Genomic DNA, 25,425 nt, shown 5'->3' on the forward strand with positions numbered 1-25,425 from the left:
TTATCTATCAAATAAGACTTTGGTCATTTGAATTGGTGAAAAAATCATCATTCTATAAGAGTTTGATTTTCTGGGTCATAATGACCCCAATGCATTATTCGTAACTTTTTTTGTGGCGCCATTTTGGTTTCACCTTAAGAAACATTTTTTTTTTTCAAAAGACTCGTTTCTGCAAAATATTAAAAGTCAAGAAGTTTCATTACGATTAGTTAACTAACAAAAGAGATATTAATGCTTGAAATCGCGTTTTGGGTCATAATGACCCTAATGCACGACGAAGGTTAATAATTATCTCAAAGATATATCGTCTAGCTCAAACCTTTGTAGGGGTATGTGGCGGGACCATCATCATCATCATCATCATCATCATCATCATACAGTATTGTTACTCATGTTATTTGTGGGTTCGTGAGAAAAAGTGAGTAATTTTAAATAATTAATGTCATAATTTACTTAGTTACGATTTTGATATAATAACAAATTTTGCTTTCCGATTATTATCAATAACAAATTAATATTAAAATTTGTTATTGGAATACTTTCTAAAAGCACTGTTATTAAGTTGTTATTGAAACTAACAAAACAAGTTATTAGAATGGTTTTCCAAGAACATTTTTTTATTTGTTATTTTGCCGCTTATGACAGACAAGTTTATAACATCATCTGTTATGTTAATAACTTAAAAATAATCGATTCTATTATTCAGTTATTTTATCCAAATAACACAGGTCCTTATGCTGTTTTTATTCCCTTCTGCTCGGGTTTAGGGAAGATTCAAATATTACGTCCATCAATTTTGGGAATTCTTGGGATCTGAGCCCGGATTCGGATTCATCGGCCCAAAATCTGTCAGAGATACATAAGTTTGCTCTTGAGACAAAAAAATGTTGCGCTGTGTTAGTGGTGTTGGTAATACAGTAATGTTCCGATTTTATCACGCCCTTCGCGTGTCAGTCTTTTATTTTTCATTCATTTGCTGTAACATTGAAAGCAAGTGGCTCCCCTTTTCTTTAAGACAAATGTTGAAGGCGCATTTTGCAGCGTTAAAAATATTGAAAATACCTAAAGGTTTTGTATAATATTTAATAGCATTTTTGAAAAGGGGCGTGATAAAATCGGAACAATACTGTAGGCCTTTTCAGTTGACAGGTCCGTGTATGCCACTGTTTACAATTGCCGAACAAAGGCGCAAACGCTGAACTGTCAATTTCATAGGAGAACTGTCAAAGGCCCCCAAAATCAGCTGATTTTAAAAGTCTTCTGATTAGGCCTATGAGCCATTTCACGAGACGTTTCGGATCAGCTGATCGCTCATTTCATGAATGAAAATTTGACAGGTGGTTGCGCCCAAGCCCGTGAGTGTTAATATCAATATCAACACTGTTGTCGTTTCGTAAAATAGACTATTCTCGTAATTCTCATTCGCTGTTCAACGAACGCCTTGTAGTCAAGGGGCCGTACACAAATTACCCCTTGAAGGGGGGAGGGGGGTTTTGCAGAACGTGATTACCCATACAAATAATTTTGAGGTCCCATACAAAAACTGCGACAAAGGGGGGAGGGGGTTGAAAAAGGTCGATTTTTGCATGTCATAATTTGTGTATCACCCCAAGCAGTTTTTATAGCTTAAAGAGCTCATCAGGGATCGTTCATAAACCATGTAGATCAAAATTTGGTCATATCAGCCCTCCTCCCCCTTCTCCCCCTCGCCCACACCCCCCCAAACCAAAAAGTCCACGTGGTTTATGAACAGCCCCTAATGAGACATTCAGGCTTATTCTGCGCGGCGTGTGAGGTGAGACGAGTCGAATGAGGTGACAAAAGTCGACTCGCCCCATTTGATTTACATTAGTCGTCTCACTTCACGTGAGACGAAACCGCTCGTCTCACCTCACACGCCGCGCAGAATAAGCCTGATTAACTTGGCATGTGTGCACGTTTGTGTCAGTATATTCTAATGATTTTTCTGTATGCACAGCAAGCGTTCGGGCCGCATCGTATCTATCCACCCGCACAGCTGAAAACACATTACCATGTGGTTTCAACAGTAAACAAGATTTTAGCCATATTGTAGCTATTTGTCATATCGTCATTTTGCAGTAGCACTCTATATTTACGAGCAGAATCAACAATACAAAACATTTACTCAACAACACCATTTGATGGAAATAGATTACATATTGCCATCGAATTATTATTAACTATCCCCATTTTTGAATCCCCATTAAATGTAACATAAACAATTTTCTATGACCATCTAACTAGGTGTAACACTTTGACAAATGTTACTCATATTATATTTTACTCTTCATCCACATAGTGAAAAAAAACACCTTGTCACGAATACACCGGTATATTTTATTGTTGTACCTTCATCGGACCATATCATTTGTGGTCAGCTTCAAAAGTGTGTGTGGCAATACATTTGCTATTTTTCGTTAGCTGACAACGAAAATGTTCCAGAAATCCAACTATCTTTTCCGCAACGTATTGCAAGCTGCATAAATCGACTCCGAATCTTGGCGATAAAAAGGGAATAACAAAGGTAAGTTTTTATTTTGTACAAAAAGATTTTGATTTAATTTCCCTTTAAAACCTGTTTTGCAGGTTGCGGATCGAAAAAAAAAACCCAAAAGATATCGACTCTGCCGATGGTGATGACTTCAACTGATATCTGGTACAGATGTCTTCGAAAGACTTCAAAGAACCGGCTGTAGACTTGGGAATCGAGCGATGCAGGCCCACACCCTCGGTCAACAGCACGCGGCCGCCCAGCCCGCCCACCAAGGCTACGGCCACCGAGACTGCCACGACGACGGTTCTTAGCAGCAGCTCCACCGCCATCAGCCCATGATGCTCGGACAAGCCAAACCATAAAGGGTGATACGGTCAAAATTTGGTCACACATATTTTTTCATAACTTAAGACTGCGTACACCAAAACAGCTAATTTTTGGACCAGTAATGCTACATTATATGTAGCTTATACCATAAAATTTTCATCAAAATCGTTTAAGTATTGGTTGATATATAGATAAAACTATCGACCTACCTTTTTAAAATTTTGTACAAAGGCGCTCCATAGTAAATTTTCGGAAATTTAAGGTCAGTAAAGCACACTTTTGATTATAGAACTACCAATACTGCTCCGATTTTTATCAAAATTTTACAGTATAATGCCATTATGAAAATATGTTCTTAGTAAAATTTTGAGCCATTTTGTATGAATACTTTCAAAGTTGTACCAGTTTGAATATGAAAAAAACTGACCGGGTGCAACTTAAGACAATATAACTTTGTAACGGCTGGACCAAATTGAATGAAATTTTTACACAACATTTTGATATGCATACTTCACACACAGGATTTTTTTTTATTGAGATCGGTTAAGTATCTCTGGCTCTATAAATAAAACAGTAAAAATGTGTTCTTATTTGTAAATCCAAATTTTAAAATTGCAGATCTCAGGGTTCAACAATATCTCCGCAAATACTAGACCGATTTTGATGAAAATTTTATGGTACAAGCTACATATAATGCACCATTACTGATTCAAAAATCAGCTGTTTTGGTGTACGCAGTCTAAAATTATGAAAAAAAAATGTGTGACCAAAATTTGACTTGACTTGACAAAATTTGATAAAATTTGACTACCTAAACTAATATAACTTTGTAACGGCTGGATCATATTGAATGAAATTTTTACACAAGATTTTGATATGTATATTTTACATACAGAATAATTTTCATTGAAATTGGTTCAGTATTTCCGGCTCTATAAATAAAAAAGTAAAAGTGTGTTCTTATTTTTTAACCCTCTTTGTACAAAATTTAAAAATTGCAGTTTTCAACAATATCTCCACAAATACTGAACCGATTTTGATGAAAATTTTATGGTATAAGCTACATATAATGTACCATTACTGGTCCAAAAATCAGCTGTTTTGGTGTACGCAGTCTCAAGTTATGAAACAAATTGTGTGACCAAATTTTGACCGTATCACCCTTTAACCGGATGAGTTGGGTGCAAATGAGCTCCACTCCAGTCGCTTCTTCGTACAATAGACGACAGCAAATTCACGCGCGAAAAAACCCGTCTTGCGGGCACAAATCATTGCACCATTGCTGAAACCACCCCGGAAACTCGTCGAAAAATCGGACGCCAAAATGTGTATCGTGTACAGGTTATTTACGAAGGATGCCGATTTCGAGAAGAGTACCATCCGGCATTCCGGTAGATCCATTCAAGTAGTATATTTGGCAGCAGATGGCTGAGCAACTTTTTTGTAGAAAGTATTGACATTTTTAAATTAAACCAATTTTATGTAAATCAAATTAATCATTCAGGCTTTTGATGATGCAAGCACAAATTTTACAGTTGATTTAAATTAATGCTTGCTTTGTGTAAAGATTATTTACATACATGCAGGTTATTTTTTATATAAAGATGCTCGAGCAATACAGCTGTTGATTTGAACATACAACACAATAAGAGAACATTTTCATTTGATGTTACAATTTTGTTTAACTTTTGTTTAACTATTGGAAATTATCGTTGCAAAAAATGATCAATATGCCAACAACATAGCTTATCATATCACGAAAATTTTGTTCGAGAAAAAAGTTGAATTTTTATTGTAACCTAACTTAACAGCCTATTCGTCATATTGTGAATTAACCCATTATAATTTGCCAAGAGGTATACTACAACACACAAACACTACCGTTTGGAGTGATGGTGAATAACATGTCTTATTGATCAGGAATAGTCGCAAGTGGTTGTGGACGCCATGTGAGATAGTGCACTTTTTGTTACCAACTATGCGGGCATTCCATTCAGTAAGTCTGAGTCGAACAAACAAGCGCGTTGTGACACAAGCAGATGTTTACACATTCGTTTGCGCTTTTCATTATGTTTTGCCATATCTTTGCTCCTGGTCATCGGGCAACATTGCATTCATGTTCAATTCAATTCATATAAATGATTCAGGTCCGATTCACATCATATTCAAGTGTTTCAGGTCTGATTAACTTCATGTTCAAATGATTCAGATTTAGTTTACATAATATTCAAGTAATGTCTGGTTCACATCATATTCAAGTGATTCAGGTCTGATTCACATCATATGGTCGGGGTTCTGAAACCGAACCAAAGACCATTTTTTGAAAAATTGAGTTTTCTTTACCATTGGATGAAGAAATTGATGATCCTCCTTCCATGTAAAAATGCAGTAATTCTGACAGCTCTTCGTGGAGTAAATTCAAAATTTCTGTTTGGCAGAACATACAAAAAATAAAATTGCATCCAACCAGAGTAAACTGTAAACCATTCCATAGAATCAGCGAAATATTTTAGTATTGGTCCAGATGAAGAACATTTCAAGTTATGGTGATCGCCGTCAAATTTCTAACTTCCAACCGACTCATAGTAACAATCTGTGGAAGAATTGAACACGTTATTAGAAAAACGGATGTTGGAGGATAGAATTATGTTTCGATGGTGCTGATCGCCATTTTTCCAAATCACATTCAGCCAGACCGAACCAAATCCACAGCATTTTAGAATCTATTTATTCTCAACAATACAAAAATCAACTGGTTTTAAATACCTGCGTGATGTCGACACACCTCATACTGATAATTTAACACAGAAGCCGTCATTGAACAACAAGGCTAATAAGAATAATAGGGGTATTAGGGGCATAATGGACACCCTAAGCAAATGAGTATGTTAGGCCTGTATAACAGACAAAAACTTAACATATTATTAGTTGGCTTACTACTTTAACTTTTTTCCTACGTATTTCAATCATTTACAGCTGGTAGAATGTCATTATTGTGAAGAAATAATTAATTGAAAACCGTGTGTTTTTTGGGGCTGGCAGCCAAGGTACGAGGCGAAATGGACACCCATCGGGGCATAATGGACACCCCTGCATATTTTATGCTGTATCTTTGAGAATATCGACCAGTTAAGTAATTTGCCAACGGAGATCAATACCACAGATATAATACTTCATCTTAGGCGAGTTTACATAACTTCAAAGTTAATTAAACAAATTTTGGGCTAAAATAATCGGATTGATTTTTTTCTAACTCTCTAAAACGCCTAACAGTATGCAACGCGCGCACATCCATTTATAATTGCCAGTGTTCATTTCGCCCCGAATAGACTACAACATTGAAATTGCTATTTTCAGTGTGTTCTGATCAAAAATATAATACTTCATCCATTACTAAATCTACGTATACATGTAGATAAGCTAATAATTCACTTGTTTGTATGGTGGACACACTCAATCACTCGTAATACTTTATTTACTGCTGCTTCGAAATTATAAGAAATCCACCATATGAAAAATATACTTCAATTTCAATGATATTTTGGTTATTTTAAAGGAATATAAATAGTATTTTTGAAAAATAGAACAATGGCTTGATCCTTTACACTTATGCATTGAAAGTTTTACATAAAAGTCAACGGTTTCGGCAAAAACAGGGGTGTCCATTTCGCCCCGGGTGTCCATTATGCCCCTAATCCCCCTAAAGCTTGAAAAAAATCAAACACTTGGTTCGCTTTGGCTGATCGAAAAATGGCGTTTTCACGAGAACCATGCTAGAGAAGAATGTTTTGAACTTGATTCAGACTTAATGACTGACCTTCAGCTAAGTAAAATGACCTAGAGGTAAGTTGCTTGGTTATCACTTAAAGGAGCCAAGTTCAAATCTCTTTAATATTTTCGATTTTTTTTTGTCTTAGTTCACTTTGGCAGATCATTTTCATGGTTTTCTTCGACCAGTATAAATTTGAAGTACACAAATTGCTCCATTTTCACATCTCAGGACCTCAGGACATGCAAGGACATCATTTTACATAATCACTCTTGCTCTGTGCCTGCACATGCACCACCTATAAAAAAAACATAGGTGAGAAGGGCTGAGCTGGGAGGGCTGCCGCCGTTCATATTTCAAACTATTTTGAAACCTCCATGGTATTATAATATACGCGTCCTCTCTGATTCGTGTAAAGAATTGTGAGTGATATCGATTTCAACTTCATAGAATATGAAAAATCGAGTTTTTTCACAATCCGAATGGTTTTCTATGAAACAAAGAAACACAGTCAGCCTCACTGAACTATAAACCATATTCCAATGTTTTTGTTCAGCCAGAGGGAACTAAGTGCGAAGTACTGAAAAATTAAATGTAATTATATCAATGATTTCAAATAATTTACATGTATTCTTCGTCTCTGATGATTCATAAAGGGGTAATTCTCGCGCTTCTCTTTTTTTTTTAAAGTAAGAAAAATGCATTTGGTTACTCTAATTGATGGACCCCCCGTTAGTTAGAGCCACAACAATTTTTGCAGACCCCTCGATTTTGGTCAAATGGTGGCTCATTTAAACCGTTATAACTCTAAAGTTTCTCAGAAAACCACCTCAAAGCGAATTGTTGTTGAAAAGAGGAAAGATAGAGCTACTATTCACCATAATAAAAAGTTGGGTCGGCCATATTGATTTTGGCCGCCATCTTGGATTTTTATACCAAAACATTATTTTCACCATGAGGGCAACCACCGATTTTCAAAATTTTTGCATCAATTGAAAGCTGAGGCATTTATACCAAACATATCAAAAAATTAGAGATGTCTTTTTTTCCTATCAAAAGTTATCTGCAGTTTTGTAAATTAAGCCACGTTTTCTCCCTACATTTCCATGCGCACCGGCAACGACATACAACAGCATCCGAGTTTACGCCTGCATGTATACACAAAGGTGCGTGCCGCAAAATTTGGCCAAATCGGAGGTTCGTTTCCGTTTTTGACTGTTTCTCAATGATGCGGGCATTGTTTTCATAACTTTTATAGTGTTTTGAAAAGCTTAAACCTTCAGCTTTCCATTAGTGGACTCAGAATTTAAATTCGTGTTCGTGAACACTGCGAAATAACGCTGCATTTGTGTAAATGGCTGGCACCGGGCCCAGTGCGCATAAGTGGCAGGATTTACAAAATGGCAGATAACTTTTGAAAGAAGAAAAAGACATCTCTAATTTTTTTATATGTTATGTATATATGTCTCAGCTTTCAATTGATGCAAAAATTTTGAAAATCGGTGGTTGCCCTCATGGTGAAAAAAATGTTTTGGTATAAAAATCCAAGATGGCGGCCAAAATCAATATGACCGACTCAACTTTTTATTATTTTAAATAGTAGCTCTATCTTTCCTCTTTTCAACAACAATTTGTTTTGAGGTGGTTTTCTGAGAAACTTTCGAGTTATAACGGTTCAAGTGAGCCACCATTTGACCAAAATCGAGGGGTCTGCAAAAATTGTTGTTGCTCAAACTAACGGGGGGTCCATCAATTAGAGTAATCAAATGCAATTTTCTTACTTTTTTAGCGAGGGCTTTCAGAAAATCGGCACTTTAAACAATTTTGAAGACAAGGTGTAAATAGTGGGCCGGTCTCAGCGAGAATTACCCAAAGGCTTGTAAGCTACATGTGTGTGGAAAAGTTTCAAATAATCTTAGCTGTTGTTTATTTGTGAGTGGTTGAACTTTAAGCTTAATTATCTCGGAATGAAGTTTTTAGCGCTTAGTTCGGTTTAGCAGAATCCCGGCCATATTCAAGTGATTCAGGTTGAAACCGACTCGTGAGAGGTTTCATAGACATCCCTAGTATATTTTGAATGGGCGCCTACCAAGTAGGCAACCGTTAAGTAAGTGCTCGAATCAGGGGTGTTAACATTTAAATTGAGAAAATGTGGTAAGTGTGAAAAGGAGGAGCTAGTAAATCAATCTGGTAAGCAAATTTTTGGAAGAGAATTATTTACAAGATAAGAAAAACGGGAAATCAAATAAAATTAGGAAAAGTATAGGGGTCTAGGGTCTGACGGAGCGATAGCTCGATCTTTCCCATACAGACTGCCGAACAGTAAAGTTGTTAAAAGTTAAATCAATTCAGTGATATTAAAGTCTAATTAAAAGTATTTAAAAAGTAATTCAAAGTGAACCTGTGACAAATGTATTAAGATAATGTTTAATTAAATAATAATGAAGATTTTTAGCTGGGAAAGTGATCGTGAGTCGGAATATTGTTTGAAACAAATTGAAGAAGAAAATGAAACAATTCACGAGATTTTTATGTGGTGCTATTGGGGTGCTAATTGGTTTTTATTACAGTCACCACAATGATCGCGTGCCCAGTTTGGGGCTGTAGGGCTACATCGCCATAGTGCTTTATTACGATATTGGTGTTATAGCGATGGTTTAAGGGAGGTCCGAGAATCGCGGCACAGAAGCCAGTCCTTGTAAGTGTGCTACCGATCAGGCTGCGAGCTATCCTCTGGGTGGGTTCTTCGCCTCGTGGCTGCGCCCCACTACGAGCCTATTCGAGAGTGCGTGGTCAATGAAGAAGGGACTCGGCCGCCTCGTTGGCACCACTCGTCCATATGTGGTTGCACGATACAACGAGCGTTCTGTAGGGGGAAAGTTTCCCACTGCCAGTGCGTATCGCCCAGACTCACGCCCCGGGTGGAAAAATTCCATGGTACTCGAGCAGTCCTGATCACACCCTACTCTCACCCCACCGAAGCGTCGGTCACAGAAGCCGAGTGTCATCATCGGAGCAGGTGGAGGGCACCAAGCACGAATCGTAACCTCGATTCAGCGTCATCCTCTCTCCGGCGCACAGCACGACGTCCAAACGTCGTCCGATCGTGCCAGAGGTTTTGGCGAACAGCTTGACGAACTCGCCGCCGTCGGCGCAGCCAGCTCTCCGTCGTCATCTCTGCCGTCTACCATTGCCGAGCAACGGCTGACAGCAACCCTACGCTGGTGTTGAAGGTAACCACGAACCAATAAATGAAACTTTAAATACCCACCACTGTTTTACCGCACCAACACCAACATGCACTACCACCATCCAGGGCTGTTACAAAAGTGTCGATTTGAAAACCGCAAAATCCGCGCCAAGCCATTTGAAATCCGCGCCGAGGTCATGAAATCCGCGCCAGTACAAAACATATGGCTTTGATGACTCAAACTTACTATAACCCAAAATTTTTAAGTGAAAATCAATTGATCAATGAATAAATTGATTTTAAATTACTAATCCATGAATTTGTATAACCACTTCTACTTCAAACAAGAGTTTAAACATGTTTTTTTGTAATTGCAATAATATGTTTCGGATCAATAATTTTTCGATTGCTTATCAATCAGTGCTTACTATTTTACGAGAAAACGGCAGCATTTTGCAAAACTTTTGAAATAATTTATAATTAACCTTATGGAAGAAATCCTGAAATCCCAAAAGATCATTTGAGAATTTTCAGAAACTTTTTGAAAAATTCAAGGATTACTTTTTGCAGAAACAAACGGAGTAATACTAGTGAATTTTTGATTGAATCACCACTAAATATTGTTCCTTAGGGCGATATTTAAAAAATGTTCTGAACATTAAGCAAGAGATTCTTGAAAAAGTATGAATTCATTGGATCATTTATGATAAGAGTTTCTGGTCACACCACACCCTTGGAAATTAGGATTGGATGGATATTTCAGCAAAATGTTCTTATTCTAAAGATTTCAAAAGCTTCAACATTTTTTCAAGTATTTAGCATAAAAAAATCTACCAAGAAACCCTTTAATCACTGTGCCCCTCACAACGGGTGCTCTGATCGAAAATCATAGTTTTAGCAAAACAAATTGTTTACAAGTAGTAATAACTGATTCAGGAAATTCGTCAATTCCGTCATTCTGAAACTCATTCATAATGAATCAAGAAATTCATGCATGTTTAAAAAAAGAAATCGCTAGAAATTTCTAATGAATAATATTTTATCCAGAGTTTTTAATGTTTTTTTTCCATAGAATTACACAAGTTTACAGCATTTTTGAACTCGGTAAGCTGATGATCATTTTCCGTGTAGAATCATGCCCTGAGTTCGAAAACGCCAAGGAAAAAAAATACAGTAGAGCGGAAATTTTTTCGACTTTTCATGCAAGGTTGATGATTTGAAACCGATTTTTGTTCTATTTTTAAGCAAATTCGCTTACTTCACACATCTCATTCTCCTTAATCAATGCTCCAATTGTGCTGAATTTTTTACTGTGATTCGCCTACATATGATATGTCAAATAAACGTTTAGAAAGAATTTTTAAATTGTTTTTGTCTTATTGAAAAAAATATATTTGTTCATATATTTTAGGAAATTTTTCTTAAATTTAAGGAGATCGCCTCTAAAATTAGCCAATATCTTGAGTTTCATCAATCTGATGCAAAAGCTGCGTTCAGATAATCGAATGATATTGTATTCAGCTTTCAATTTATGGAAAAAGATTTCAAATTGGTTGAACAAAACGCAAGATATTTGAATTTTAGTAAATTCCATATTTTAAAAAGTTATAAAACTCAATATTGAGCTAAAACTCAAAAACTGTTCTACTTAAAATTTTTTGAAGCACGGTTTCGCAATCAGCGCTAAATTGTGCTTCAAAAATTTTGGTCGTTGACAGAAGTTCACGACTTTCGTTTTATTTTGTAAACTAGTGTTATCTAAGAATGCAATCATTAAAAGCTCCAGGACATCTTAGTTGCATCTTTTTTATTTTGATTTCTTACGACACACATAGCCTACCAAACCAATGATTTTCTTTACAAGATTTTATTAAATTTGGCTACAAAAATCAACCAAATGTTTCTCTAAAACTTCCGGTAGACATCTCTTTGCAAATTCCATAAAAAAGATTTCAGAATCACCAAGAAACAACTATTTCAGAAATCTTGCCGTTCTATTCAAAATTTTAGCCAAAAATTGATTTCGGGGTTAAGACAGAAATAACTTCAATAGTTTGACTAAAAAGTTCAAAAGAGGATCTTCTCAGTTTAACAAATGCGTATAATTTAGTGTAACTTTAACACTCCAAACTAGGGACTATTAACATTGATTTTAATTAAGCACAACATTCCATAACACTACTTTAAAATCCCTAATTAATCCACCTAGCGGTGATGGCGCCTTTCTCGTGCCTTCGAAACTCCATTTTAATAAAACTCAAGCGAAATGTTGATGTATATCGCTCTTTTACACAATTAACAGAAATCCATTTCATAATACCAGAAATCATATCGTTTATTTGGCTTTTAATGTTTGAGCCTCGAACTCTTAAGAAAAAGACGCTATCTTGAATTTGGACCAACATCTTGGATATTCAAGTCGCCATTTTTTGAATCCAGAAATCATTCCCATACCAAATATACCAAAAATGTATTGTTTTAGGCCCTAAAACTCAATTAAAGAGCCGCGATTTTGAATTCGGAGCCACCATCTTAAGTTTTAGATCGCCATCTTGGATATCCTGATCGCTACTTTGGACTCTGGAAGTCTTCCCCATAGCAAATATACCAATATTGCATGGTTTTAGAGCCTAAAACTTCATTAAACAACCGTTAGAGAAATCTTGGATTTTTAGATCGCCATCTTGTACATTCGGGTCGCCATTTTTTGACTTCGGACATCTTTCCCATACCAAATATTGCATGGTTTTAGAGCCTTAAACTTCTTTAAACAGACGCCATCTTGAATTTGAAGCCACCATCTTGGATTTCAGACCCCCATCTTGGATATTCAAGACGCCATTTTAGGAGTCCAGACATCTACCACATATCAAATATTCCCATATAGCATGCTTTAAGAGCCTAAGTCTCTATTAAACAGCCGCCATATTAAATTTTGAGCAGCCACCTTGAACATTTGGCTGCCATCTTGAATTTTGGGCCGACATCGTAGAGCTTCTGGTCTCCAGTGTTGATTTCCGCACAAAACTCGCCAACCATGCTAAAGGTTACAAAAATCGCCGCAGTTTGATGTATCGCATGATGGGGCTAGTCCAGTTTTAGCCAGTTCTACCGGTACTGGTCCGGATCACTGAAATGGCCATAACTTTGGAACGCCTTGGCCGATCTGGACCATTACACTAGTTTACAAAATAAAACGAAAATCGTGAACTTCTGTCAACGACCAAAATTTTTGAAGCACAATTTAGTGCTGATTTCAAAACCGACCTTCAAAAAATTTTAAGTAGAACAGTTTTTGAGTTACAGCTCAATATCGAGCTTTACAACTTTTCAAAATATGTAATTTATTAAAATTTAAATATATTGCGTTTTGTTCAACCAATTTTTAATCTTTATCTATAAATTGAAAGCTGAATACATTACCATTCGATCATCTGAATACAAGTTTTGCGTCAGATTGATGAATTTCAAGATATTGGCGAGTTTTAGGGACGATCTCCTTAAATTTTAGCAAAATTCTCAAAATTTTTCAAAGATATGCATTCTTTTTCAATAAGAAAAAAACAATTTAAAAATTCTTTCTCGACGTGTATTTGACACATCATATGTAGGCGAGTTACAGTAAAAATTTCAGCTCAATCGGAGCATTGATTACGGAGAATGAGATGGTTAAAGTGAACGACTTTGCTTATAAATAGAACAAACATCGATTTCAAATCATCAACCTTGTATGGAAACTCGAAAAAAATTCCGCTCTACTGTATTTTTTTTCCTTCTCGTTTTCGAACTCAGGGCATGATTCTACACCAAAAATGATCATCAGCTTACCGAGTTCAAAAATGCTGTAAACTAGTGTTATTAATAGCAAACAATTCCAGTTAGATTCAAGATATAACCCGAAAAATCGGCCAATGGGAAGTGCCTTAAAAGTGAGTGAACTTATTTTACGCACATACATACATACATACATACATACATACATACTTACATACATACATACATACACCCGGGGCAGCAGGGACAGGAGTCCAGGGGCTTGACAAACCCCCCCCCCCCCCCCCTCACGGCCTTCTGCGAGTCGGGTGGGAGCTTGGGAACCATTTCCTAAGCAAAAACCATTCACACATCCGTGTGGATTACCACCTTTGGCTCTTCCTTCGGGGAGCGACAGAGCTTCTGGTCTCCAGATAGCTCAAGCTGAGGATGCCTAGGATGTGGTGGGGGTTCAACAGTGGGCTCTGTTGGATCCCCATAAAAAAGCCACACATCCGCAAGCAACTCCGTACAAGCGACCTGGTACCGCTTCCAAAGTGCCTTAGCCCAAACACCCGGAGTGCTAATCGGCACATCAGGATATATGCCAGTAACATCCTGATTATGGCATACTGGTCAACGCAACGGACAACGGACATGTTAAGGAATACGGATCGGATGGCGACGATGGGCTGGTATTCGTGCTATTCTACTCCCCGAGTAAAGAAGGGTGACACCAACTTGAAACGGCGAGTGGGCTAATGGTGCGTCTGCCTCCGTCCCGGTAAAACCTTGGCAGGCCTCCGGATACGTTCATCATCTGTACATCAACTGTGATGCGTACTAGGCTTGGATGTAACATTCCCGACTAACGCTGATCTGGCTCTGGACACGGACCCCATGAAGGAACGTGTTCAACCCTCGCTTGGCCTCCCTGTTTCATAGACAACCAAGAGATCATGAAAGCGACTAGATACAGCGGATGATGATAGCGGTGCGGAGGGGGGACCCTGAAGAATGGAAGATTATACAACGAACAACGAAGCAGGAGCGGCAAATCCGTTTGCCAGGACTGGGTTGGTGAGGACACCACCATCACAAAACCAGCCAGTGCAAGGGCAAGAGAAGGAGCACCAACAGATGCAGCAGCAGCAACAGCAGCAGCAACAACAGCAGCAGCAGTACAGCGCTTGGTCGAGAGGACCAAAACTACCAAGGGTAGTTGCAGCAAAAAAGCTGATAGATGAGCTGCACGAGTACGTCGATAAAAGAAGTAACGTGCACAAGGACATCAAAGCGTTGGTGATTAAGATCCAGGGGACTCTTGGATCGGCAGTTAAGGAGTGGACGAGTATGGCTCATAGAGCTGAATCGGCTGAAAAGGAGTTAGCAAGCGTGGCGAACCGAACGTCAGAAGCGCGAAGGGTAGAAACCATCACAACTGCGGAGAAAGTCAGTGTCGTGGGAAGTATCCCCCAGAGGATGCAAACTACGCCCTTCTTCACGCCGAAGAGGCCAAGGGCTTCGCCAGGAGATGTTAGACCGGGCGGCTCCAAGAAACATAAGGACGCCCCCGTTACCGGTGCTCACCCACCAGCGGAGAATGTTGTAGCAGCAGGCAGCCATACCTCATGGCAAGTCGTCGGCAAAAGGAAAGGGAAATCGAGTAGTAAAAGCAGGTCCGAAAAACGAAAGTTCATCAGGAGGAGGAACAAAGGCGAAGCTCTTATCGTGAAAGCGAGTGACGACTCGTATGCGGAAGTTCTACGCACCATGCGGACGAATCCGGATCTTAAGGAACTAGGGGAAAATGTGCAGAAAATCAGACGCACCCGTAATGGGGAAATGATCCTCGAATTAAAAAGGGATATAAAAGCCAACAGCTCGTCCTACAAAGAGCTTACCGAGAAGGCAATGGGCGGCAAGGTCGAAGTCAGAGCCCTGTGCCCGGAAGCAACCCTCCAATGCAAAGACTTGGACGTAGTCACATCGGAGGATGAAGTAGGTTTTGCCATGAAGGAGCAGTGTGAACTAGGAGAAGTCCAGATGTCCATCCGCATAAGGAACGGGCCCTCTGGCACGAAAGTGGCATCGATTAAACTACCGATCGAAGCAGCCAACAAGGCACTAAGAGTTGGCAAGATCAAAGTGGGCTGGTGTGTGTGCCCGCTGAGTATTTCTCAGCAACCGGAAGTGTGCTACAAATGTCAAGAGTACGGCCACCTGGCTCGAAATTGCAAAGGCCCGGACAGAAGCAAACTATGTAGAAGGTGCGGAGAGGAAGGCCACAAGACTCAAGATTGTAGTAAACCCCCGAAATGCCTAATCTGTGCTAATGCGGAGAACAGCAATCACCCGACAGGTTGCCAAAGATGCCCGGCCTTCAAGCAAGCGAGTGGAACTAAGTCCCAGTGGAGGTAATTCAAGTCAACCTCAACCACTGCGATACAGCACAGCTTTTGCTGCGCCAAGCCGTTGTAGAACAAAAGTGTGATGTTGCTATTATTTCGGAGCCATACCGAATTCCCCCCGAAGATGGAAACTGGACAGCAGATAGGGCGAAAACAGTAGCAGTCTGGACATCGGGAAAATATCCCGTTCAAGAAGTGGTGTACTGTGCAGATGAGGGTTTTGTGATTGTGAAAATCAATGGAATCTTTATATGTAGCTGTTATGCACCCCCAAGATGGACGATAGAGCGGTTTAATCAAATGCTGGACGAATTTACTGCGGAGCTAATCGATCGAAGACCACTCGTCATTGCCGGTGATTTCAACGCTTGGGCGGTCGAATGGGGCAGCCGTCTCACAACCCCAAGGGGAAGCAGTCTACTAGAGACTCTGGCTAAGCTAGACATAGACATAGCCAACGTAGGTAGTACCAGCACGTATCGTAGGGAAGGTAGGCAGTCTATCATCGACGTCACCTTTTGTAGCCCTGTGCTGATGAGAGCGATAAACTGGAGAGTGAGTGAGGAATACACCCACAGCGACCACCAAGCCATCCGGTACCGTATTGGAGGCAGGACTCGGCTGGAGACAAGTGGAACACAACTGAATGACCGGAGGTGGAAGATATCTAACTTCAACAAGGACGTGTTTGTGGAGGCGCTAAGGCTGGAAGACAACTCACTGAATCTCAGTGCAGACGAGCTGGTAGCGGTACTATCCCGTGCGTGCGACGCGACAATGCCAAGGGTGGGTAACCCAAGAAACAGTCGACATCCCGTCTACTGGTGGAACCCAACGATTGCTGATCTGCGTGCACAGTGCTTACGAGCTAGAAGGAGGATGCAGAGGGCTAGAAATGACGGTGATAGGGAGCAACGAAGGCTACCTTACAGAGCAGCAAGAGCCGCTTTGAATAAAGCGATTAAGCTCAGCAAGAAAGCTTGTCTTGACGAACTCTGTCACAAGGCCAACGTGAATCCTTGGGGCAGCGCATACAAAGTAGCCATGTCGAAGATAAAAGGTCCTGCGGTACCACCCGACAGGTGTCCGGAAAAGATGAAAGTCATCATCGAGGCACTGTTTCCGACGCACGAGCCGATAATCTGGCCGCCCACACCGTACGTCAATCAGGAAAGCTACGTCGAAGAGATCAGGGTAACTAATGAAGAGTTAACCGCGGTAGCGAATGCCTTGCCAACCGAGAGAGCCCCAGGCCCGGACGGAATACCAAACGTGGCCCTAAAAGCAGCAATCCACGAGAACCCGGATATGTTCAGCAGCACATTACAAAAGTGCATACAGGAGGGCAGTTTCCCTGACATCTGGAAACGGCAGAAGTTAGTGCTGCTACCCAAGCCAGGTAAACCTCCCGGAGACCCATCAGCATACCGGCCGATATGCCTGTTGGATACTGTTGGCAAATTGCTGGAAAGAGTGATCCTGAACAGGCTAACGAAGTTCACGGAGTGCGAGACCGGTCTGTCAGAGATGCAGTTTGGATTCCGTAAAGGCAGGTCGACAGTAGAGGCCATCAGAATTGTTGTGGATGCTATGGAGACGGCGCAGAAGCAGCAGCGAAGAGGAAACCGTTACTGCGCGGTGGTCACCCTGGATGTCAAAAATGCCTTCAACAGCGCCAGCTGGGTAACAATCGCCGATTCGTTACACAGGTTGAGGGTGCCTGAGTATTTGTGCCAGATCCTGCAAAGCTATTTCCAGAATCGCACACTTACCTACGAGACAGACGCCGGGAAGAGGAGTGTGGCTATTACTGCGGGCGTTCCACAGGGATCCATTTTGGGCCCGACCCTCTGGAATGCTATGTATGACGAGGTCCTAAAGCTGGAGTTTCCCAGAGGAGTGAAGATTGTTGGCTTCGCGGACGACGTGGTGCTGCTAGTGATCGGTGAGTCACGAGAAGAGGTTGAAGTATTGGCCACGGAGGCGGTAGACGTAGTGGAAGAGTGGATGCGCAGGAAGAAGCTATCGCTAGCGCACCACAAGACCGAGCTGGTGATTATCAGTAACCGGAGGACAGTGCAGCATGCACGAATCATGGTTGGCGAATGCATTATCGACTCAAAGCGTGAAGTCAAACACTTGGGAGTTATGTTGGACGACCGACTGAACTTCAACAGTCATGTCGACTATGTCTGCAAGAAAGCCACGGCTGTGATCTCAGCACTATCCCGGATCATGCCCAACAACTCTGCGATTAGCAGCAGCAAGAGGAGGCTACTAGCGAGCGTATCATCGTCCACCGTAAGGTACGCAGCCCCAGTGTGGTCGACCGCATTGAAGACTGGAAGAAATCGCGTCCAACTTAATCGTACGTTCAGACTGATGGCGATGCGCGTGTCAAGTGCGTACAGAACCATTTCGTCAGACGCCGTGTGTGTGATAGCCGGGATGATCCCTATTTGCCTTCTACTGGAAGAAGATAGTGAATGCTACAGGGACCAAGGCACAGGAGGAGCTCGGAAGAGAGCGCGAGCCAGTACACTATCCAAGTGGCAGCAGCAGTGGGATAACGCTGTGAATGGTAGGTGGACCCATCGTCTAATTCCCAACTTGTCGATGTGGATCACCAGAGCACACGGAGAGGTCAACTTTCACATGACTCAGTTTTTGTCCGGTCATGGGTGCTTTAAGCAGTATCTGAACAGATTCGGCCATGCCCGGTCGCCGATATGTCCTGAGTGTCGGGACACGGAAGAAACACCGGAACATGTTATCTTCAGTTGCCCAAGGTTCACGCGCCTGCGAGGAGAAATGGCAGCCATTGTCGGCGCCGACGTAGATGTGGACAATATCGTCAAGCGTATGTGCAGCGAGGAAGAAAAATGGAACGCGGTGAACAGGGCTGTAGTTCAGATCATGTCGGCACTACAGCGAAGTTGGCGGGAGGAACAACGAACGGTTTCGGGAGATATTCCTTCGTCGGAGAACTCTCCGACGGAGTCGACCGAGGGCTAGTCTAGTAGCACGTGTCGTACATGTTAGAAATCTGTATAGTAGAGTAGAGTAGAGAATAGCATGAGGAGTGTTAGTAACCGAAATTAGTCGCTAAATGGCGGCTCAATTAGTACTAACCTAGGTACTAACACATTACTAACTGGAGCCAAATGGCTCGGCATGTGGCATGGAAAAGGTGGCTAACACACAAGAAGGTCGCTAAATGGCGAATGTTTAATCGAAATAGAATAACAAATTGCACGGGAGCCAAAAGGCTCAGTACGAAGACTAGAATAACGAATTGGTGATGGTGCACAAGGCACATAACGCCTCCCCTCCGAAGAAATACTGCATGGTGGTACCGGAGGGGAATTTAAGGTGGAGGTGAACTAGGAGAGTGTTTTTAGTGGGTAGGCGCACATTCGAATCCCACACAGCGTCTTTAGAAGATTTTTGGACTCCTAGAATAAAAAAAAAAAAAAAACATACATACATACACACATACAGACATAATCTTAAATCGTTGAACTGAGTTGATTGGCATATGCAACTTGATACTCCGAGCCTTTTTTTCGAAAAATCGTTTTTTGAGTGAACATATAGTTTTTTAGTACACTAACTGTACGAGAAAGGCAAAACACTACTTTCGAGCTTTTAAGCTCTAGTTATCTAACTAAACAAAAAGATTCCAAGATTTTTTTTGGTAGCAAATTTAATAATCTTTCAAATGCGATAAGTTTGATCATTTTCAGGTTATAGCCAATTTGAGACAAGCAAAGTCAAAAACATGTAAAGTTCAATTACTACGTAATGGTTGAGATTTGACCATATGCGTAAAACATTTTTTTCACCGGTCTGAACCTGTTTGCTTGCTAACGTTCATGAGGTTATCAAAAAATCCTAGCTTTGCTCTGTCGCATATATTTAGCCGCTTTCGGAGGGACACCCGGAACTGGTTACGGCACTACCGGCTGTCCCTAATGTGGTCCTAACCTATTTCTTTGATAACCAGTCATCAGGTTATCAGAAAAGCCGTTATTTGTTGTATCGCATGCATGGGTTTGGTACTCTTTTATATTTGGCCACATCCGTCGAGACCCCCCGAACCAGTTCCGGACAACTACCGGTTCAGACATGGTTCATGGGGTACCGATCCGGAACACCTAAATGGCCATAACTCCGGAACGGCTGGACCGATCCGAACCATTTTCAATAGGAAACAATGGAACCAGATTCTGCGTCGAATGAGGCATTGATCGTTAAAATCGGTTGATATTTACTATCTAAAAGTGAGGTGACCTTTCTTTGTACACATACACACACACATACACACACACACACACACACACACACACACACACACACACACACACACACACACACACACACACACACACACACACACACACACAGCTCCTACGTCCATACAGAGAACTAGAACTTATGAGCGGAAGTGGAAGACGAAGGACTTCGACAAGGAGACTTTTATCGAGGCACTTCGGCCAAATAGCGATGCGGCAAACCTCGACCCAGGGTGGTTGACGGAAGCGCTAGCAACGGCATGTGATGCAGCAATGCCGAGGAAGATTGAACCTAGGAACGCTAGACGCCCAGCGTACTGGTGGAATGCGACGCTCAGCACCCTTCGTGCGACTTGCCTCCGAGCTAGGAGACGAGTTCAGAGGGCAAGAACTGCGGCCGATAGAGAAGAGCGCAAGGTTGCGTTCCGTGAAGCTAGAGCTGCCTTCAAACGAGCTATCAAGCAGAGCAAGGCGAACTGTTACAAGGAGCTATGTCAGGAAGCCGACGCTAACCCCTGGGGAAATGCCTACCGCATCATAATGGCAAAGCTGAAGGGCCCAATGACGCCAGTCAAAATGTGCCCAGACAAACTGAAGGGTATCGTGGAGGGTTTGTTTCCAAAACACGATACGACAACGTGGCCACCTACGCCGTACAGCGAGGGCGATGCGGAATTTGACGTAAACCGACTGGTCTCCAACGACGAGCTCGTTGCCGTGGCGAAAGCATTGAAGGTGAAGAAGGCTCCCGGTCCGGATGGAATCCCCAACGTGGCGTTGAAAGCAGCGATCCTGGAGTATCCCGATATGTTCAGGTCAGTGTTGCAGAAATGCCTGGAGGAAGGCATCTTTCCGGATATATGGAAGGTCCAAAAACTAGTGCTGCTGCCAAAACCAGGAAAGCAGCCGGGAGATCCAGCATCGTACAGGCCGATCTGTCTGTTGGATACGCTCGGAAAACTCCTGGAGAGGATTATCCTTAACAGGCTGACCGAGTATACCGAAAGTGAGGGAGGGCTGTCCACGATGCAGTTCGGCTTCCGCAAGGGAAAATCGACGGTTGACGCAATTCGGACCGTCGTTGAGATGGCGGAAAGGGCATCCTTACAAAAGCGGAGAGGAGATCGCTACTGCGCCGTGGTAACGATAGACGTTAAAAACGCGTTTAACAGCGCCAGTTGGGAAGCTATCGCCGTAGCCCTGCATAATATGCGGGTCCCCGACTATCTGTGTAGGATTATAAGGAACTACTTCCAGAATAGAGTCCTTGTGTACGAAACCAACGTAGGGCAGAGGTCGTTTAGAGTGACAGCAGGTGTTCCACAAGGGTCAATACTTGGCCCTACGCTCTGGAACGCAATGTACAACGATGTGTTAACACTGAAGCTTCCGGCAGGTGTCATTATCGTGGGGTTCGCAGACGACGTTGTATTAGCGGTAACTGGCGAATCAATCGATGAAGTCGAAGTGCTGGTATCGGAGGCAATCGACACAGTGGAAAGATGGATGAATGGAGTGAAGCTGCAGATAGCCCATCACAAGACAGAAGTGCTCGTAGTCAGTAACCGCAAAGCAGTGCAAAGGTTGGAGATCACGATCGGAGAGGAGAGAATTTCATCGCAGCGCGCTTTGAAGCACCTGGGCGTGATGGTCGACGACCGCTTAAACTTTAACGCGCACGTTGACTATGCCTGCGAAAAGGCGGCGAAGGCGGTTAACACAGTAGCGAGGATTATGCCAAACGCGGGCGGTCCAAGAAGCAGTAGGAGGCGCCTCTTGGCAAATGTTGCAACCTCAATACTTAGGTATGGAGTGCCAGCCTGGGCTCCGGCGCTAAAAACGAAGAGAAACCGTGGAAGGCTGGGCAGTGTGTTCCGGCTCATGGCTATGAGAGTCGCGAGTGCCTACAGAACAATCTCGTCGGAGGCTGTATGCGTTATCGCTGGGATGATGCCCATCTGCATCACCCTAGAGGAAGACGTCGAGTGCTATCGGCGGAGTAACGTAAGGAATGCGAGAGCAGCTGCTAGAATGGACTCGCTGGTGAAGTGGCAACAAGAGTGGGACAATGCGGCGAACGGAAGGTGGACCCACCGACTGATCCCAAATGTGTCGGCGTGGGTGAACAGGAAGCATGGGGAGGTGAACTTCCATCTGACGCAGTTTCTGTCCGGGCACGGCTGTTTCCGGAAGTACCTGTTTCGATTCGGTCACGCGTCTTCCCCTCTGTGTCCGGAGTGTGTGAACGTGGAGGAAACACCGGCGCACGTCGTCTTCGAATGCCCTAGGTTCTCGGAGATGCGCAGGGATATGCGCGGCCTGACAGTCGACAACATTGTCGAAGAAATGTGTCGCGACGAAGCTACGTGGAACGCTGTCGACAGAGCAGTAACGAGGATGCTGTCCGCGCTGCAAAGGAAGTGGCGCGAAGACCAGAGAGCGCCGGAACGCGATCGGAGTAGGCTTGATCCACCGCCGGGGACATGACTGAGTCGTCCGTTGCGTAGTACCGGTTTTTGGTCGTCGGAGCGCCGGTGAACCGGAAGTCTACCACCAACCGGAATCGCCGGGTCGACTTCGGCACCTTACTGGTCGGGATGAAAACATCGGTGTCGAGAGAACTTCCACCGTCGGGGTCTTTCTCTGTCGGAGTAGGCTAGGTCCGTCCACCGCCGGGGACTAGACCGAGTATATCGCGGAGAAGCACCGGAACTTGGTCGTCGGGGCGCCTGTGAACCGGAAGCCAGTCTCCAACCGGAATCGCAGGAGAGACCTCGGCACCTGTCCGGGAAGAAACGGTTTCGGAAGATGTTCCACTGCCGGGGAAGTCTTTGTCGGCGTAGGGTAGATCCACCGTCGGGGACTATCCGAGTCGTGCGCGAAAAACTGGAGTGCTAAAACGGCACCGTTCCTCGGAGAAACTCAGTATGATCCGAAGTACTTGCTGGTGGTATTAGAATAACAAATTTGGTGTGTGTTTGTGCTAACTGTGTCGCTGAATGGCGATAGGTTAGGTACGAACACGAGAACGACTAGAATAACAAATTTAATTTTAGAATAACAAATTTGGTGTATGTTTGTACTAACTGTGTCGCTGAATGGCGATAGGTTAGGTACGAAAACGAGAATAACTAGAATAACAAATTTAGAAGCGACAAAAAGTGCATGAGCACAATAGCAGAAGAGCGCATGAGCGCATTGCCCCCCCTGAAGCAGTCGCATATCAGTGGTACCAGGGGGATCGAGGCGTCAAGGTGTAGCAGAGTTTTTCCAATCGGTTTTCTCTGCTTGGGAGGTTGGGAGGAAAAAAAAAAAAAAAAAAAAAAAACACACACACACACACACACACACACACACACACACACACACACACACACACACACACACACACACACACACACACACACACACACACACATACACACTCACAGGCATCATCTCAACTCGTCGAGCTGAGTCGATTGGTATATGAAACTTGCCCCTCCGGGGGCTCTTTCAAAATTTCATTTTTGGAGTGAACATATAGCCTTTCGGTACACCTTGGTGTACGAGAAAGGCAAACGTTCTTTTTCTGGTTTCGTTGAGCTACTTGTCTAAATATTTGATGTAAGTGCATTTAAAAACCATTTCCGCAAAATCCGCGCCGAAATTCGCAAAAACGCGCGAAATCCGAGCGAAACGCAAAAACCGCGAAAAACGCAAAATCCGCGCCATCTGTAACAGCCCTGACCATCAGAAGAAGAAAGAAGAAAGTACGTGAACAAATAATATTAGCATGGAAAGTACATATAACACAGATAAACAGAGTGACGTCACCATGGACGTCACACTTAGGGAAGATCTTTACTAGAAAGTTAGTTTGCAGTCAGACTGCCATGATGAAGGGTGTATGAGGGAGATTTTGGCCAAGAATTACAAAATTCCATAAAAATATCTTTTTAAGCGAAAATATAAATAGTTCTTTTTATCAAATTTTAATAAATAAATATTGTTACTTTTGAAAGGTTTCTAGACACTGCTAAAATTATAGGTAATTTTCTTCTGGAATAAACTTTAAGAAAAAAATCTAAACTTTTTTTTTGAATTTGGTCATTTTGGGAGACTAATACCTGCTTGGGAAGGAAATTTGGGAAAGTGGTTAGGGATGTTATTTGAAGGTGGATTTTCGTGAAGGGTTGGGGAGCACGAGCTAGCAGGCAAACCGATCTGGAATTCTGGCAGACGGCAACGGTCGTCTGACGCAAAAGACAGAATTTCCCAGGATCCTCCTTATAAGGTCTGATTCATTTCATATTTTAATGCTTCAGATTTGGTTTACATCATGTTTAAGTTATTCAGATCTTGTTCACATCATATTTTAGTGTTTCAGGTCTGATTCACTTCATCTTCAAGCAGGCTTGATAATCCTCCTCGAAATCAAAAGAGTTTTGCAACATGCTCTAGAGCGGTGTTTTACTTTTGCCTCGTCGCGAGGGAGCGAACGAACCCCAAACAGAGAGGCGATAAAAACTAAACGAGGAAGAGGGGAACGAAAAAAGAGCCGATGATTATTTCGGGTTTTTGAGTGCGATTTTCGCCTCGAGAGTCTTTCTTTGTATGGGAGTGGAACTCGCGAGAGCTTTTTGAGTGTGAGTGGACGTGAGAAACACAACAAGCAATTATGAGTTTTGGACGAATTCTTCGCTGCGCGGCAAGCTCGCGCTCGTTGCTGTTGAGGATTTGCGTTGTGATTTCTGAGTTTTATTTTCACTCCTCAGAAAATCGCCAAAATCGCTTCCTCATTTTCTCGCGAGGGAGTTTCTGTCAAGCCTGTCTTCAAGTATGACCAAGCGTTACGGTCCATACAAAACTGTTCGGGTTTTCATACAAAAAAGCGTTACGGAGGGGGGAGGAGGGTGGGTTTCGAAAAATGTCGATTTTAGCGTTACGTAATAAATTGATGCTGCCTAATAAATGATTCAGGTCTGGTTCACATCATATTCAAGCATGGTTCCTGATTTCCTCTTTTCATCTTCTTCCACATTCGACGACAGTCAGCAGCGAACAGGTCGCTTTAGTTTGTCAGCGACGACAGCAAACTCTGGTGAACGGTGGGAAGCCACACTTGGCAATTACTCATTCGTCCACATTCGCATCGCAAGCGATCGAGCGGGGATACGATTTGT

At 42.3% G+C, this 25,425-nt stretch overlaps 2 protein-coding genes across 3 annotated transcripts in view; both read left to right on the plus strand.

The window, feature by feature from the left end:
• LOC109406996 (UNC93-like protein MFSD11) overlaps window positions 1-25,425 on the plus strand; it is a 465,065-nt gene that overhangs the window by 222,113 nt on the left and 217,527 nt on the right. The gene's annotated exons all lie outside the window — the stretch shown is intronic.
• LOC134285342 (uncharacterized) lies at window positions 1,904-15,982 on the plus strand. The gene is made up of 2 exons (XM_062845923.1): window positions 1,904-2,545; window positions 2,608-15,982. Exon 2 carries the CDS (start codon window positions 14,572-14,574, stop codon window positions 15,973-15,975), a length of 1,404 nt encoding a protein of 467 aa, XP_062701907.1. The 5' UTR covers window positions 1,904-2,545; window positions 2,608-14,571; the 3' UTR covers window positions 15,976-15,982.

Source organism: Aedes albopictus, chromosome 1 (assembly GCF_035046485.1).
Source record: "Aedes albopictus strain Foshan chromosome 1, AalbF5, whole genome shotgun sequence".
Classification (NCBI taxonomy): domain Eukaryota; kingdom Metazoa; phylum Arthropoda; class Insecta; order Diptera; family Culicidae; genus Aedes; species Aedes albopictus.

Excerpts from the sequence above, each read along its gene's own strand:
- LOC134285342 (XM_062845923.1), top strand. The coding sequence starts at position 14,572 with ATGGAAGATTATACAACGAACAACGAAGCAGGAGCGGCAAATCCGTTT.